The sequence below is a fragment of the Mus caroli genome, unplaced genomic scaffold (genome assembly GCF_978045245.1).
Source record: "Mus caroli unplaced genomic scaffold, Mus_caroli_1 scaffold_1, whole genome shotgun sequence".
Classification (NCBI taxonomy): domain Eukaryota; kingdom Metazoa; phylum Chordata; class Mammalia; order Rodentia; family Muridae; genus Mus; species Mus caroli.
Window position 1 is genome coordinate 48,556,604 of NW_028227256.1, and position 14,953 is coordinate 48,571,556.

The following is a 14,953-nucleotide window of genomic DNA, read 5'->3' on the forward strand; positions in this document are numbered from 1 at the left end:
AAACCATCACCCCTGGAGATAAATCAGAGACATTTTAAAAGTCTGAAATAAATACAGGAATCATTTTTCTACAGCGCATCTATGTATCTCCACATTCCTTCCTCACACAGTGGTTGGCAGCAATCTGTAAAGAGTAACTCCGTTAGTCCACTGCCCACAGTAGCAACTATGCCCTGGATCCCTATTGTCTGGTTTCTCAGGACAACATCTATTAATAACTCCCAGGAGTTACTTCAGGGCTGAAGAAACTTCTGGGTGAGGCTCAGGAACAAGCTGGGGCTATGGGGCCTGGCCAGGGTGTCTCAGAATTTGAGTGCCACGACATACTTTCTCTCTCCAATGCAGAGATCAGTGACATTCCCTAAAGGGCCCAGTAACAGTGATGTGCCAACTTCTGCACAGACAACAGAGGTTTTAAATTTTGAAACATGACCTCATTGCTGGCCCCGCACTCAGAGACCCAGTGGCCTCTACCTCAAAGTGCTGGAATTAAAGGTGTGCACTGCTAAGCATGGCAGGAGAAGGTTTTAAAACCTAGAAAGTTGTGTTGATACAAGGTGACTCCAGTATTTTCCTTGGTGGTTCTCAGAGTTGGGGTTCTTTTGAGAAATAGTCTAACCCCAGGACCGAGGGATTAATACTCTAAATCGAAATTTTCTGAATATTTACTCTCATCAATCACTTTCATCGTCCCATGAACTGGGATTACTCTCCACCTTCATACACAAGGAAGCAAGGGTTTTCTAACACGTAAAGGCACAGTTCATATAGAGTGAGTTCTGTGTCCAAGAGAACTTGATAGAGCAATGTAACAGAAGACATATGAAAAATATCCCCCTAGTTCCCCTGTAAATAAGGTCTTCTAAGCCCATTCACAGTGTTGTTTAGGACTAAATAGAAACTGTTTACCTTTGCTGAATGCTACTGTTGCAAAGCACCCCAGTGAACCAATATGGAAATGTAGTGGGAAATTTTACCAAGCCAACTCATACTTTGGGCCCACTGCAATTAGGGTTCTACTCAAGAAACAACTCGGTGATGATGAGTGGAAGCTGGAGAAGGCAGTATGGGGCACCTCACAAGAAAGGACTGAGCCACTGTGAAGTGCTTGTCCTCTGTGGCGTCCCTGCTAGAAGGCAAGAATAACATGTCTGTGGGCGAACGAGCTTGGCATTTGTCAACTGAGAGGAAGACAGAATTACACTCTCCCTTGAAGCAAACATGCCACACAACGCAGAAGCAACCGAAAGGCTAACCTTTGGAGGCAGAAACTCAGCAGACAGATGGTGGTTTGACACATGGACAGTTGGTAGCCTTTCGTACTGACCAGGGTTTTTTGACTGTTGTAAGTATATTTAGCTAACTATAAGTATATGCTTTCAAAATACCAGTGATTAGTCCGAAGTTTCCATTTACCTATAGCAGGAATTATGAATTTACCTACTTTAGAAACTGTAAAAAATGATTCTATCCCTTTCCTGTACCAATAAACACGAAGACTTCGGAGAATTTCTTTATCAGAACTTTTTTTTTTCTTTTTAAGTACAAAAATCAAAAGAAAATCCCCAGAGAACTTTTTCATTGACTGATAGTGGTACAAAAAGATCAGTGGAAATCTGTTAACACAGAGACCATATAATATCTGAATGGAAATCCTTTCTGTGACACATCACTTTGACACTAACATATGAAAATAGCTTGAGATACAAAAATACAGTTGTGATCCAGCAAATGGCACCAAATTAGAACAATTTTATTATTAACATAATCCCAATGTATTTACATTATCCTCCCAAATAAGAAACAATTTAATTCCAGAGTTTAAAATGTGGTTTCCAAAATGAATCCTTATTGTTAATTTTGAAGGAAAAAAAAAAAAACAAAACCAAAAAGCCCTGAAAACTAATTCTAACTTAATTTTGATCTGACTAAAATACACACCTTGTACCAATCAGCTCTCTCATACCAAAAATGCATATTATAAATAAAACTTTCAAAAGTGATCTTGGATGTTTTATTGCACATCAAAGAGAAGATCTGCCAGTCTGAACGGCTCTCAGCCTCTTCTTATCATGCAGTTTCAAAAGCTAATGACTCTGGGTGGATACACTGTGGACATCCAGGGTCCTATCTCATGCTTCTCTGGAACAGGAACAAAGCATTCTACAGCCCTGCTTCCGTTACTTTTTCTAGAGTGAAAATGGATCTGAACCAATAAATGTGTATGTTTAAATGTTGGTTATCTCTTTTTCAAATAGATTTATGAAAAACAAACAAACAAACAAACAAACAAAAACAGAGGAATTCCACCCAATCATCTATCTCCAAACCTCTCAGGAGTATTCTACCCAATTACCTATCTCCAATCCACCCAGGACCTCTACTTCTCAGTGGGTGTACTGTTTATGTCACACTACCGGGTTCCTACCAGTGGCCGTCATTTATTGTCTCATTTGCCCCAATCTCTTCAACCTTCTTAGCTGTTGCTTCGACAGCACAAATCAGCCAGAAGGCAACAGCTTTAAAAATAGAAATCTCCGAATAAGTTCAGCACAGGGCCCAGCAAAAAGTAGGCATTCAATAAATATCTGATAACTGACTGTTAGCTCCCCTCCTATGCTGACATGTACTAGTGATTTATGGGTAATATGTGGGTTTAGGGTACACAAGTCTAGGTAACTAAGGAGAAAACACATAAACCATGGAGACAGACACTGTTAATTTCTATAATTCTGCCCAGGACAGAATGTGGACTTAGGAATGAACTATTCTGATAATTAAAACTCATTAGTCAAATACTTTTAATTGTGCCAAGAGGACGCTAGCAGTTAGCCTTTGGCAATTCCCAAACATACAGTGAACCCCAAATAAAACAAAGTAAAATTGCACTGTTACGAGGAAACAAGTCCGTGAGAGCAGAGAGGAAGCCTCACTTAAGGGACAGCGACTTCAAGGAGTCTGTTGTTCTTTCGTTTGCAGGTTGGCACGCTCCCATTTTTCTGGTTGCCTTGAATAAACTTCACACATACTTTGTCCTGTCTGAACTGTACCAGGAACCTAGAAGAGAACCAAACACACTCAGGCGCACACAAAAGTGGCAGTGGGGGGGTGGGGGCAGTCGAGGGACACTAGCTCTCCCTTTCTATAACAGACATCGACTGTGCTGGGTACTCATTAACCCTTTCCGTCCCATATTTGATGAGAACTGACTGCATTTTGCTCCCACATGTCATCAGCTAGCTGCAAGAAAAAGAAGCTCGCCATGTTCCAGTAGGGTAGGATAAGCTGACAGTAATTACTTGGTGTTTCAGTGGGGACATCAAGTAACTGTACACTAACATGCTGTAACCTGCTTTCCCTCATTCTTACATGGCAAAAAGTTGTAAAGGGTCAAATGAAATGTTCAACAAAGCAAACACATGAACTACAGAGAGCAAAGCCATCCACACACACCCTAAGCCAGTGATCTTTTCTTTCTTTCTTTCTTCCTTCCTTTTTTTCTTTCTTTCTTTTTTTTTTTCTTTTCTTTTCTTTTTTTTGTTTTTTGTTTTTTGTTTTTTTGAGACAGGGTTTCTCTGTGTAGCCCTGGCTGTCCTGGAACTCACTCTGTAGACCAGGCTGGCCTCAAACTCTGAAATCTGCCTGCCTCTGCCTCCCATGTGCTGGGATTAAAGGCATGTGTCACCACTGCCCAGCTCCCGGTGACCTTTTCAACCCATATCCTAATCAGCCATCAGGGGACCTTTTACCACATTCCCCTGGGGATGGAGGGCAAAGACAGCCCACACTACTGGTGCATTTCTAAGTGACTTATCTAACAATCGTGCAGTTGATAATACTGACATCTATAGCAACAGCAAGGATTCACGGCTCTAATGTATATATTAGCTCCAGTTAAGAGGCCATGCTTTATAAATACCATTTCCTGGGGTGAAATGTGTCACAGGCCTCTAATTCATATACTGTTTTATTTGTGTGTGTTCATGTGCACACTTGTGTAGGTGAACCACCAGCCCTGGGTGCAGTTCCTTGGGGTACTATCCACCTAGTTTTTGGGGAAAAGGTTTCTTACTAGAACCCACAATTACACTAAACTTGCTGAGCAGTGAACCCCAGGGATTCACCTGCCTCCCCAGTGCTGGGATTACAAGTATGAGCCATCCCAGCCATTCTATGTAGGTGCTGAGGACTGAATTCAGGGCTTGGCCCTTGTCAGCATTGAGGTAGGTCTCTAGCCCCTTGTACTGGCTGGTTTTGTGTGTCAATTTGACACAGGCTGCTGTTATCACAGAGAAAGGAGCTTCAATTGAGAAGATGCCTCCTTGAGATCCAGCTGTAGGGCATTTTCTCAATTAGTGATCAAGGGGAGAGGGCCCACTGTGGGTTGTACCATCCCTGGGCTGGTAGTCTTGGGTTCTATAAGAAAGTAAGGTGAGCAAGCCAGGGGAAGGAAGCCAGTAAGCAACATCCCTCCATGGCCTCTGCATCAGCTCCTGCTTCCTGACCTGCTTGAGTTCCAGTCCTGACTTCCTTTGGTGATGAACAGCCACGTGGAAGTGTAAGCTGAATAAACCCTTTCCTCCCCAACTTGCTTCTTGGTCCTGATGTTTGTGTAGGAATAGAAACCCTGACTAAGACGCCCCTCAATGTTGTAAAAGGACAACAGCATTGACCTTTCAAATGGGTTCTTGCTTTTCAACTCAAAGAAGAAAACTGTGATCCTACATTCTCCTATCAGGGATACGTCTCTAGTATATAATATTATTATTTTCTTTTTGAGACAAGGTCTCATTATGTAGCCTGGGATTGTCTGGACCTCACTATGTTTATTTCTCTGGCTTTGAACTCCCAAAGTTACAAGGTGCTATGATTGAAGGTATGAGTCAATGTGCATGCTTGGCTCCATATGTAATTGCACTTGTGTGCCTTCAAAAAAGCTTTCAAATTTAAAACAGACTCTAACATTTCATAAGTTTTATACTTTCTTCAAGCTCATGGGGCACAACTAAGATTCATTAGGGAAATAATGATAGCTAAATGTATTTTATACCATGAACCACACACTGTTCTTGGTCATTTACAGGGACTGAGCTTTAAGACAACTGGGGAGAGGTTAACTACTATTATTTATTTCCATTTCATAGAAGAGCAACCTGAAAAGCATTCTCCAGACAACAAGAATATGGATATATTATTCCCCAATGTTAATGGCATCCGGACTTTCAAAAGTAAAAGGAGTATGGGTTAGTCACTGTAACGACTTCATGCCACAACGTCCACATTCTGCATTTTTTTTTTTTTTTTTTTTTTGGTTTTTCAAAGACAGGGTTTCTCTGTGTAGCCCTGGCTGTCCTGGAACTCACTCTGTAGACCAGGCTGGCCTCGAACTTAGAAATCCACCTGCCTCTGCCTCCCATTTGCTGGGATTAAAGGCGTGAACCACCACTGTCCGGCTTGCAAGTGCAGTCTACACACAGGATTGGCTGTTTGGGCGTTTAAGGACTAGGAATTTTGACACAGTGGAGCCTCTCAGTGACTTCAACTCTCATTTTCACATCTGTGGAATCAGCAGGTAAGACTCAGCCAATTTATTCACAATGACCAAAGAAACCAGTTTTTTTTTCTTTTCTCTCTCTCTCTCTCTTTCTTTCTTTCTTTTTTTTTTTTTTTTGGTTTTTTGAGACAGGGTTTCTCTGTGTAGCCCTGGCTGTCCCGGAACTCACTCTGTAGACCAGGCTGGCCTCGAATTCAGAAATCTGCCTGCCTCTGCCTCCCAAGTGCTGGGATTAAAGGCATGCGCCACCACTGCCCGGCTTGAAACGAGTTCTTTTAAAGCAACCACTTCTACTTCTGAAAAGGCTATGAGGAAGGGCACAGTCACCGAACTGCGTGCCGTTCATGACAAATGCACTACACATCTGGCAGTGGGCTGGAGTCAAGCCATGTAGGGCTGGAAATATAGGACAAGCCATCTCTGCCAGGGCCTGAAAAGTCTGTGTCAATCTGAACTGCTGCATTAGGGAATTTCTAAGGCCTGCTTTGGCAACACCAGGGGTATGAAAGAGACTGCCTGGAAACTCTTCTCTAGGCTTCTTGGAGCATCTAGGGAAGGAACCCATGGGGGATATGAGAGGTTCCATGCACTGATCTGCTTTCATCAGACCAACCATTAGGAAATACAACAGGAGAAGGGTTATTATAATGGTATCAAATAACTGTCTTTCATGTGGCCACATTGTAAATCACTCAGAAGACTACTCACTTAAAAGCCTGTGACATCTACAATGTCACCTACTGTCTGGATGGGCAGAGCAGGGTTAAGTAATCATACTAGCGCTCCCAGGTGGGAACAGCCAATTGAGGGATCCTACTGTTGACCACAGCTGAGAAACACAAACAGACTGTCCCCTCAAAGCCTCTGTGCATATGGGGAGAAACCAGATTTTCAGAAGCTCGGACAAATGCCATATTAAAGAAAGATTTCCAAGTTTTGCCAAAGAAGTCTTCCTTTTCCCCACGTGCACTGTTACTAATGTCCCCAGGAGCATCTGTTTCAGACCAGCAGTGAGGGAAATGCTCAGGAGCAGAAACCCCACAGGGTCTGGACTCAGGGGGAAGCTCCTCTTTCTATGACTATAAGGCTACTCTATCCAAGTGATAAGGGGTGGTGTAGATCAGTATGGCCTTGAATGTACAGCAGTCCTTCTGCCTCTGCCCCATGAGTCCTGGGAGTATAAGCAGGTAGGTACTGACAGTCTTGCCTTGGAAAACTCTTAATTAAAAAATAACATCTTCTTGGGACATTAGTATCCAAACTTCAAATGTGGATGCAAAGATTTTAAAAGGGAGTAAATTTCACGTTTACACCAGTCTTAGTATTACTTACAAACTGTTGTCAGTGTGAAATGCCTTTTCTATAACTCTGGTTATCAATGTATGAAATGAAGGTTATTCCCAGTCTGACTCAGAACCACTCTTGCTACTCAGTATGCATACATGCAGCACGCACTGCCATAGCTGGGGCCTAAGAGAAAACCTTGCTCACACCTCTCCTGTCTTTCCTCCCATCACACTCAGGATCCAACTACTCCTATTTTCTGCTTATACCCTAGCTTAAGCAACATCACCTTGCCCTCGACAACACCTCTGTTCTATCCCAGCCTCTCACTCGAGGTAACTGCCCACACTGTAGCCAAAGCCGTCCTTCAAAACTAGGTAAGGCCACAGCTGTGCTCAAATCCCCTTGTAGTCTTTATCATTTTCAGCAAGAGCTCAACTCTACGTTTAACCAAGTTCTGTGTAACTGGATTCTACTTTTCTCTCCAGGATCTTCTCCCACAATCTCTCTGCCATAGATTGCTCTTGTCTGGGAACCTTTGGATCTGTCTCCCGTTTGTGCTGTACAGCACCTTTCTGCATTGCTGTCTGGGTTGCTCTCTTAGTTAATTTACAGCTGAGAAGTCTCCCCAATATCTCTGTCAAAGCAATACCCTACCTTTGCTTTCTTTTTCTTTTCTACACGCCCAAATCATGGTACCTGCTGATTATTGTTCTTTTATATATCTGTCTCACTACTTAAGTATAAAGCACTAACTACTTGCTTTGGTCAGTGTGACCTAGGGCTATCCTTCATCAGTCACACATACTGGACATACACTGCTCCCTAAAACAGTTGGATGAGACTGGAGAACCAAACTGCAACAGTAAAGCTGAAAGTCCGAAAGTGTACTACATAATACAAGGACGTACTCATCGGAAATCTCGATGTTGAGCTTCTGTTTAGTTTGGCTGAGAGTCGTGCGATACAGCTTGGTTGCCATTTCAATCAGGTGGTCACTGCTGAAGAGAAAGTCCCCTTTACTAGCCGCTTCTGAACCCTGCAAAGAAAGGCAAGACAAGGGTTAGGAGGAGGATGGCACACTGGGGACATCCTCTCAGATGAGCAGTAAGGACAGGACTGGTACATTATACATTATACAAGTCTGTTACCTAGAGACAGTCAGTGGACAGGAGCAGCCTTCTACTGCAGACCCCCTGGATGAGAAGCCACAAAATTCCTTTGTGGTGGGTTTACACAATCAAGTTGGAAGAGCACCCACCCAACTTATAACTCATTCTCAAAGCACACTGTTCAGAAATCACTCAGTGATTTGGTTTTTAAAAGTAACAGCAGGGACCAGTGAGATGGCTCATGGGTAAAAGCTCTTGCCGAGAAGCCTGATAACCAGAGTTCAATCCCTGGAACTGACATGGTGGAAAGAAAACTGACTCCTACAAATACACACACAACCAATAACTGTAAACAAAAAATAAATTTAAAAAGCAATCAATTTTTTAAAATAGAAGTAACAACAAAGATATTTCAAACAAATACCCAGGGCCCCCTAACTTCAGGTGTACAGGAGCCGCTGGGGAAGTAGTCTATGCAATAGAATTCTTCTGTGCATAGACTAGGCCGCAGCCATAGGCAGCAGTTCACCAATCTCCCACGGTGGTTTTGGGTGTAACGGGCTGAGAACAGCTATTGCATGATTTGGTATGTTTCCATTTAGATTTAGATCCATAGAGGGGTCGACAGACTAAGGTAAGCAAGCCTTTGGGTTTTTTCTATCTATATATGACTGATAGATGCTAACATTTATTTGGTACTGACAACTACACGACAATCCTTCTGCTAAGCATTTGTGTACATTGTTCATAAAGCCCCCTATCAATGCTATGAAGTGGATACAATTCAAAGATGAGATTAATGAGCAGTTACAAATAGCATGGCTCCAGTCATCAAAATAATAAATTTAGTGCCTACATTTCAACCTCACAATTTAAGCCAGTGAAAACGTAGGTTTAAAAAAAAATCATTGGACAATGTTTCACTATAGTTGCAGCCTTCGATAAACCACCAGTTATCAATGGATAAGAAGAAAGATGACATTTTTAAGCTGGCCTACAGAAGAAACACCAGAAGAGACTTAGTTTGAAATGTCTTTACGTTGTCATGTATTATTTTCAGAAGTCAAGTGAGCAAGCTGATAAAAATGTAGTTCAGTTACTGAAAAGCAGTTCCTGAGGTTTTAGATGTGGGTGAATATAGCCAAATTTGACAAGTCAATAGGAAGGAGCCTAAGTGGCAGGCCTAGTCAGGTGGGAGCATCTGCCCAGTAGCTGAGAAATCGGACACATGAAGAAGCCCATCTGTCAAGTCACCAGGTGACACTTACCTCCTTGAGGTGCACTGCAAAGAAACCATCGTTCTGGGAACTCATGGAGACCTTGGTCACATCCACCAGGGGGACCTCGGACTTGATCTGCCCAGACTTTTGGTCAGCAAGGAGAAGGTTATTGTTTGTTAAGAGGAAAATCCGAGATGTACTCTGAAACAAGAGAGAGAGAGAGAGAAAAAAAGTATGGACCAGTGACCCAAAACACTCCAAAATGGCCCAGAAATATAAACCTTTAGTTATTTCTAGAAATATATACTTTAATCTGCTGTCTTTCCACAAGCATACCTATGTAAACTGAGACACACATAAATAATGAATTCTTATACCTTTTTATGTATGTGTGCATATGTATGTTTGTGTCCACAGCTGCACACGTGTGGAGGTCAGACTATCTTCCCCCACTTATTCCCTCTCAGTGAACTGGGACCTCTCTGCTTCAGCCAGGCTGGCTAGACAGTAAGCCCCCAGATCTCCACCCTCCAGTGTGGGGTTATAAGAAAACACACCACACACCTGGCACTTTTATGCTGAAGCCTGGGATTTGAACTCAGGTTGCTGTCCTTACAGAGCAGCTGCTTTTAATCCACTGAGTCATCTCCCCTGATCTCATATTTTCAATTTGTGAGAATTTCAGAGAACAGAAATTTACATTTACAGGTAAGGAGCAATTCCTCCACAGTTAACTCTACTAGAGTGGGAAATGCAAATCGTATAATTCAGAAACAAGAGCAGGACTCTTTCAGGTCACAGGCGTGTTAGCATTTTTACCTTCCCATTAGCCCGATTAATTTTGTTCACAACCTCAGCAATAATGATCTTCTCTTCAATGGCATCTTTGAGTTTCTTATATTTTGGGTTCTTGTTGATTTCCAGGTAAGCTCCTTGGAATGGTTGCCCAACACTAAAGGAAATAAAAATTCTTGTACCTTAGAAATAGTTTCAGCCGGGCGTGGTGGCGCACACCTTTAATCCCAGCACTTGGGAGGCTGAGGCAGGCGGATTTCTGAGTTCGAGGCCAGCCTGGTCTACAAGTTCCAGGACAGCCAAGGCTACACAGAGAAACCCTGTCTTGAGAAAAAAGAAAGAAAGAAAGAAAGAAAGAAAGAAAGAAAGAAAGAAAGAAAGAAAGAAGGAAAGAAAGAAAGAAAGAAAGGAAGGAAGGAAGGAAGGAAGAAAGAAAGAAAGAAAGAAAGAAAGAAAGAAAGAAAGAAAGAAAGAAAGAAAGAAAGAAAGAGTTTCAAGCAGAAACACCCAATGACAGGAGATAAGTCAGGTCATCTTAAGGAATAGTTAAAAACTTTATGCCAAGTGACTTCAATGTATTTACACATTGTATTGCACCTGTATTAGACAAGTTAGAAATGAAACCTTAAACTTAGGTCAAATAGATTTTGATGTAGCCAGTGGAGGTTGGTTCATAGGGCTTTGATAAAAATCTTCTTACATGTACCGACTAGGAGAAAAACCACTACGTCACTCTGCCACAGGCGAGCCAAGCATGTGGCCTTGTGTGCAGGAAAGGGCACTCTCATCTGTAACAGAAAGCTAACAGCTACCCACACAGTGGGCACCAACACATGTAAACAAGGTAAGCCAATGAGAAAGTCCAACGTCATTACTATCACCTGCTCCAAAGACAAAGGTCATTTTCTTACACACAGAGAGAAAACCAATCACCCACTGGGAAGGACAGATCTACAGCTTGACAATCCTATTAAAAACAAAAAACCCTATCTTGTACTTGATTTTCCCACGGACCTCTGTAGACTCATGGCCACCTCACTAGGATGTGCCTGGAGGTGACAGGCACTCATGCAGAGCCAGAACCATTTGCTTCTGCTGAGAGGTCACTTAAATGCAATTTCCTTGGAGACCCTGTGACTCCCTCAGGGCAGTGTTAAAAGGCACCAAGAAACAGATGGCTGGCCCATGGGATTTCCAGTTTCATTTTTGAGTTTCTTCCTGGAAACTGAGCACAAAAGACTTGAAATGCTTGGCGTGTGGGCGGAGGCTCAGGGAAGAAAAATCTACGTAGGTGGTCAGCTCTTCTCAGCTCCCAGGACATTAGAGGCTGACAGCTCAGGCAATGCTGCTTTACTGAAGGGGGAGGCAAATTCTTCCCCATCTCCCACGAGTGAAGTGAGTGGGCCAACTTCTCAGACATACCTCCCCGACAGGATTTGAAGTTAGCTTTCTTTGTGTTCATAGTTAATCATGCTTTTAATAATTAAAAGTGCTAAGAGCCTAATTTTAGCCTGTTTCCTTGGTGATATATTCTATATGTTCGCCCCCCCCCCCCCCATTTTTGGAGTCTTCTATGTGAAGTGTTTAAGAAGTGTGCTGTCTAATTTAAGGACATATATTGATCAGCTGCTGAAGAAAGCACACAGCTTTCCCATTGGCTTAATCTGCACATAGTAGGCACATTAGATGATTTTGGATTTAGTCACTATGTTTGACTTAAGCATCCAAAAAGCTAATGGGAGAAACTGTACTCAAAATATTCAAACTCAAAGGGCCACTCGGCTCATGTAATCCCTCTAAAGGTAGACTTTTCAAATGTATATACTGATAGAAATAGTAGATATACGTGAAATGTGATTTGTATTTCTAGATCTTTCTGTAGGCAAAGCTACAAGTCACTGGAGATACTGGTATGAAAGTACTTGTTTGTAAAGACCAGATGAAATGGGAATGTGAGGAGAGATGAATGTAGGATACAGGGTAATATTTGCATACGCCAAGTCCTTTGTCAAGGACCGGACTTGTTAAATTTGCAATGTGTTTATTCTTTTCTTTTCTTGAGTACATGGCGTCCAAACAAACGAACTGAACTTTTGAACAGGCCACTGAGGTTATGACCAGCCATTTAGCAACCTAAGGACAGCATGGGCCCATGCTTATGTAACAAGCGGGAGTAATGAACTGCCTGCCTCAGGCCCTGGCCTTACTAACGAGTTTCTGATCTGACTTGATATTGGCAGAAAGATGCCAACGGTGATTACCGTTCAATGCAAAAAGAGCCTTGAAAACAGGGTCCTACACTGACAATCATGTGCATGCCCTCCTATTTACTAAACGATGTAAGCTAAGGTCACCAGAGCAAAACCAACAACGGTAATCCTTACACCTTCCATGGAAGCTGTGCCCAGGGTCAGGTGCACTTATACCCAATGGCTTCTGAAGTCATTCACAAAACTAAATATCACTCGTCTCTTACTAGAATTAAACTCCATTAGAAAAGATGCAGCTATATTTGAGAAAATGATAGAACACTGGCATTTTTGAGTAAGCACAACTATACGTACCTAGAAGGATATAAAGCCTTCTTGTCTTTGAAGAGTTCACTGGCCTCGAGCTTCTCTTCATAAATAAGTTTCTGCTGGTCTGTGAATTGATCCCTGTATTTTTTACACTGTGAGATATAAGAAAAACATACATGAAGAACCACTTACACAAACAAATTTTCACTTGCTTTTTTGTTTGTTTTGTGAGACTGGAAAGGGTCTCGTTGCAGAGCCACGGCTGGCTTTGAACTCACAGAAACCGCCCACCTCTGCCTCCCAAGTTCTGGGACTAAATCCATTAAGTAATTGTTATGAACCATTTGCATTGTAGAATCTGGGATGATTCCTCAAAATATAACGGAGCCTGAGTGGCCTGTGCCCAGGAAGTCTGGATTCATTCTGCTACAATGCAAATCCCTAAGGATCTCCATGCCTGAGGCTGTCACTTCCCAACATAGACTCACAGGAAATAGCATTGTATGGCACAGTTCAGCAATCCCACACAGCTTTTCACACCCCTCTAACCCGGAAGTGTGCACTCTTACTTTTTAATCCTACTGTTTTCATTTTTAAATGCTGGTAGTGACTGAACATGTCTGGAGACACTCAAATCCCAGCACTTCGGAGACTAAGGCAGAAACAGTATGAATTCAAGGCCTGCCTGGCCCACATACCAAATTTGAGGTCAGCTTGAGTGAGACCCTGTCTCAAAAACAAACAAGCACAGACATATGATAGTAGTCCTCTACCACACTGACTTCATGATCTACAATTATGTTATCGACAGTCTGAACACTGATGTCTCTTTTTAAGTTTATTTTTATTTCATATTCATGGGTGTTTGCCTGCATGTATGTGTGAGGGTGTTGGAGTCCCTGGAACTGAGACAGTTGTGAGCTGCTATGTGTGTGCTGGGTATTGAACCAGAATCCTCTGGAAGATCAGCCAATGCTGTTAAATGCTGAGCCATCTCTCAAGCCAGAAAAATCAACCATTAAATCCCCCCTACTACCACTTTATACTGTGCAAGAGGACCTGGGAATCTCTCAACTCTGATCCTGAGGATAAAGTGCAGGAGGTCAGGGCTGACCAGAGGAGTGGGACAGATTTTCCAAAGAATTGGACAAGAGGTAGGGTAGTGTCTTTGCTGAAATTACTCTAGGAAGAAATGAGGGTATCATGGGTGTCTCTCTCAAGGATAAGACTCCCTTCAGGAGTGAACAGATCTCTCACCCAGCTTCCACCCACAGGAGGAAAGGGTAAGCAGAGACAGCCCCACATTAGCACCTCCTGCTCTTATGTTTGTAAATGGTTTCCATGTCAGATTCAAAGGGGAAGCTAAGGAATTGAGAGGCTGTTAAGTCTGCTACAGAACAGAACTTGGAATCCATGAATCATGCTAATTAGCAATAATGTTCCTCTTACATGTGACCAAGGAGAGAACTGCCTGGGAGGTATAGTCACTAGTCATAGCCACAAGCCTTTCTAATACTGACTTGTAACATCTAATAATCAAATAATTCAACATTCCATATAACAACTAAGTTATTCAAAGAAAGTCCTGCCACAAGAAGAGGCAACACCAAGGCTTGCACTTTGGCAGAAAGGTTGGCCAGCAGTGGTATCTGTCCCCCACTGCACCTGAGTTCCCTCACGTCCACATGGTCCAAAGCTCTGTTCCCGTAAGAACCTCATAGTACTAAAATATAAGGCAAGATACAACAGATTTTTCAGCTTCCCCTAAGTTAGGACAGAGGAAGTTTTGTCCTTGAGGGACAGCAATGCTCACTTTCTGGCCTGAAGTGTGTATGTTAACACATGTATTTGTATATTTGTTTAATAAATCTGGTAAAGTAAATACATTCTAATTAGTAGGATTTAACTACCTTATCTGAAGAGCTTCAAAAATAGTTATTTCCATCACCTGCAGAGTTCCTTCAGACAGAGCGGGGAAACAAGAAAATCCCCAAGCACCTGAACCACTTGAAAGGTAAAAGAAAAACAAGCTGACTGCATCAGGAGCGGCTGGCACAGGCATTGCTTCAGCTCCTGCAGGAACTCTCACAGAAAGCCAAGTACAGAGGCTCCATCAAGGCAGAGTCCACAGACAGCCCTTGTCAAGGTGACAGATGTGTTAAGATCCAACTCTACATAGCAACCTTCAAACACTTAAACTAAGAGTAACCTCGGAAAAAAGTGAACCATTGCATAGTTTACCCTCCACAAGTGGAAGATCCTTTTTAGCTCCTTGTGAGTCGAATCCAAGAACAGGTAAGGTCTTGATGGCCAATTTTTATCTATCGGTGACAAGGAAGGCATTTTATTTTTCATTTCCAACAAGTATTTTTGCACCTGTATTGGGGTTGATAGAAAATACCCAATGAGGAAAATATACCAGAAAGACGGTGTGATGCATATTCGTGATCAACCAGATCAGTCTTTAAA

General features: G+C 42.4%; 1 protein-coding gene across 4 annotated transcripts in view; it reads right to left on the bottom strand.

The window, feature by feature from the left end:
• Positions 1 to 1,732: 1,732 nt before the first annotated feature.
• Myo1b (myosin IB) overlaps positions 1,733 to 14,953 on the bottom strand; it is a 165,422-nt gene continuing 152,201 nt past the window's right edge. For all 4 annotated transcript variants that reach the window (XM_085837047.1, XM_085837050.1, XM_021176619.3 and 1 more), the window contains 6 exons: positions 14,726 to 14,860; positions 12,530 to 12,636; positions 9,990 to 10,122; positions 9,219 to 9,371; positions 7,750 to 7,877; positions 1,733 to 3,057 (listed from right to left, as the gene is read on the bottom strand). In XM_085837047.1, coding sequence (XP_085693173.1) covers positions 2,934 to 3,057; positions 7,750 to 7,877; positions 9,219 to 9,371; positions 9,990 to 10,122; positions 12,530 to 12,636; positions 14,726 to 14,860 — 780 coding nt within the window. In that variant the 3' untranslated portion in view covers positions 1,733 to 2,933. The remainder of the gene's footprint in view (positions 3,058 to 7,749; positions 7,878 to 9,218; positions 9,372 to 9,989; positions 10,123 to 12,529; positions 12,637 to 14,725; positions 14,861 to 14,953) is intronic.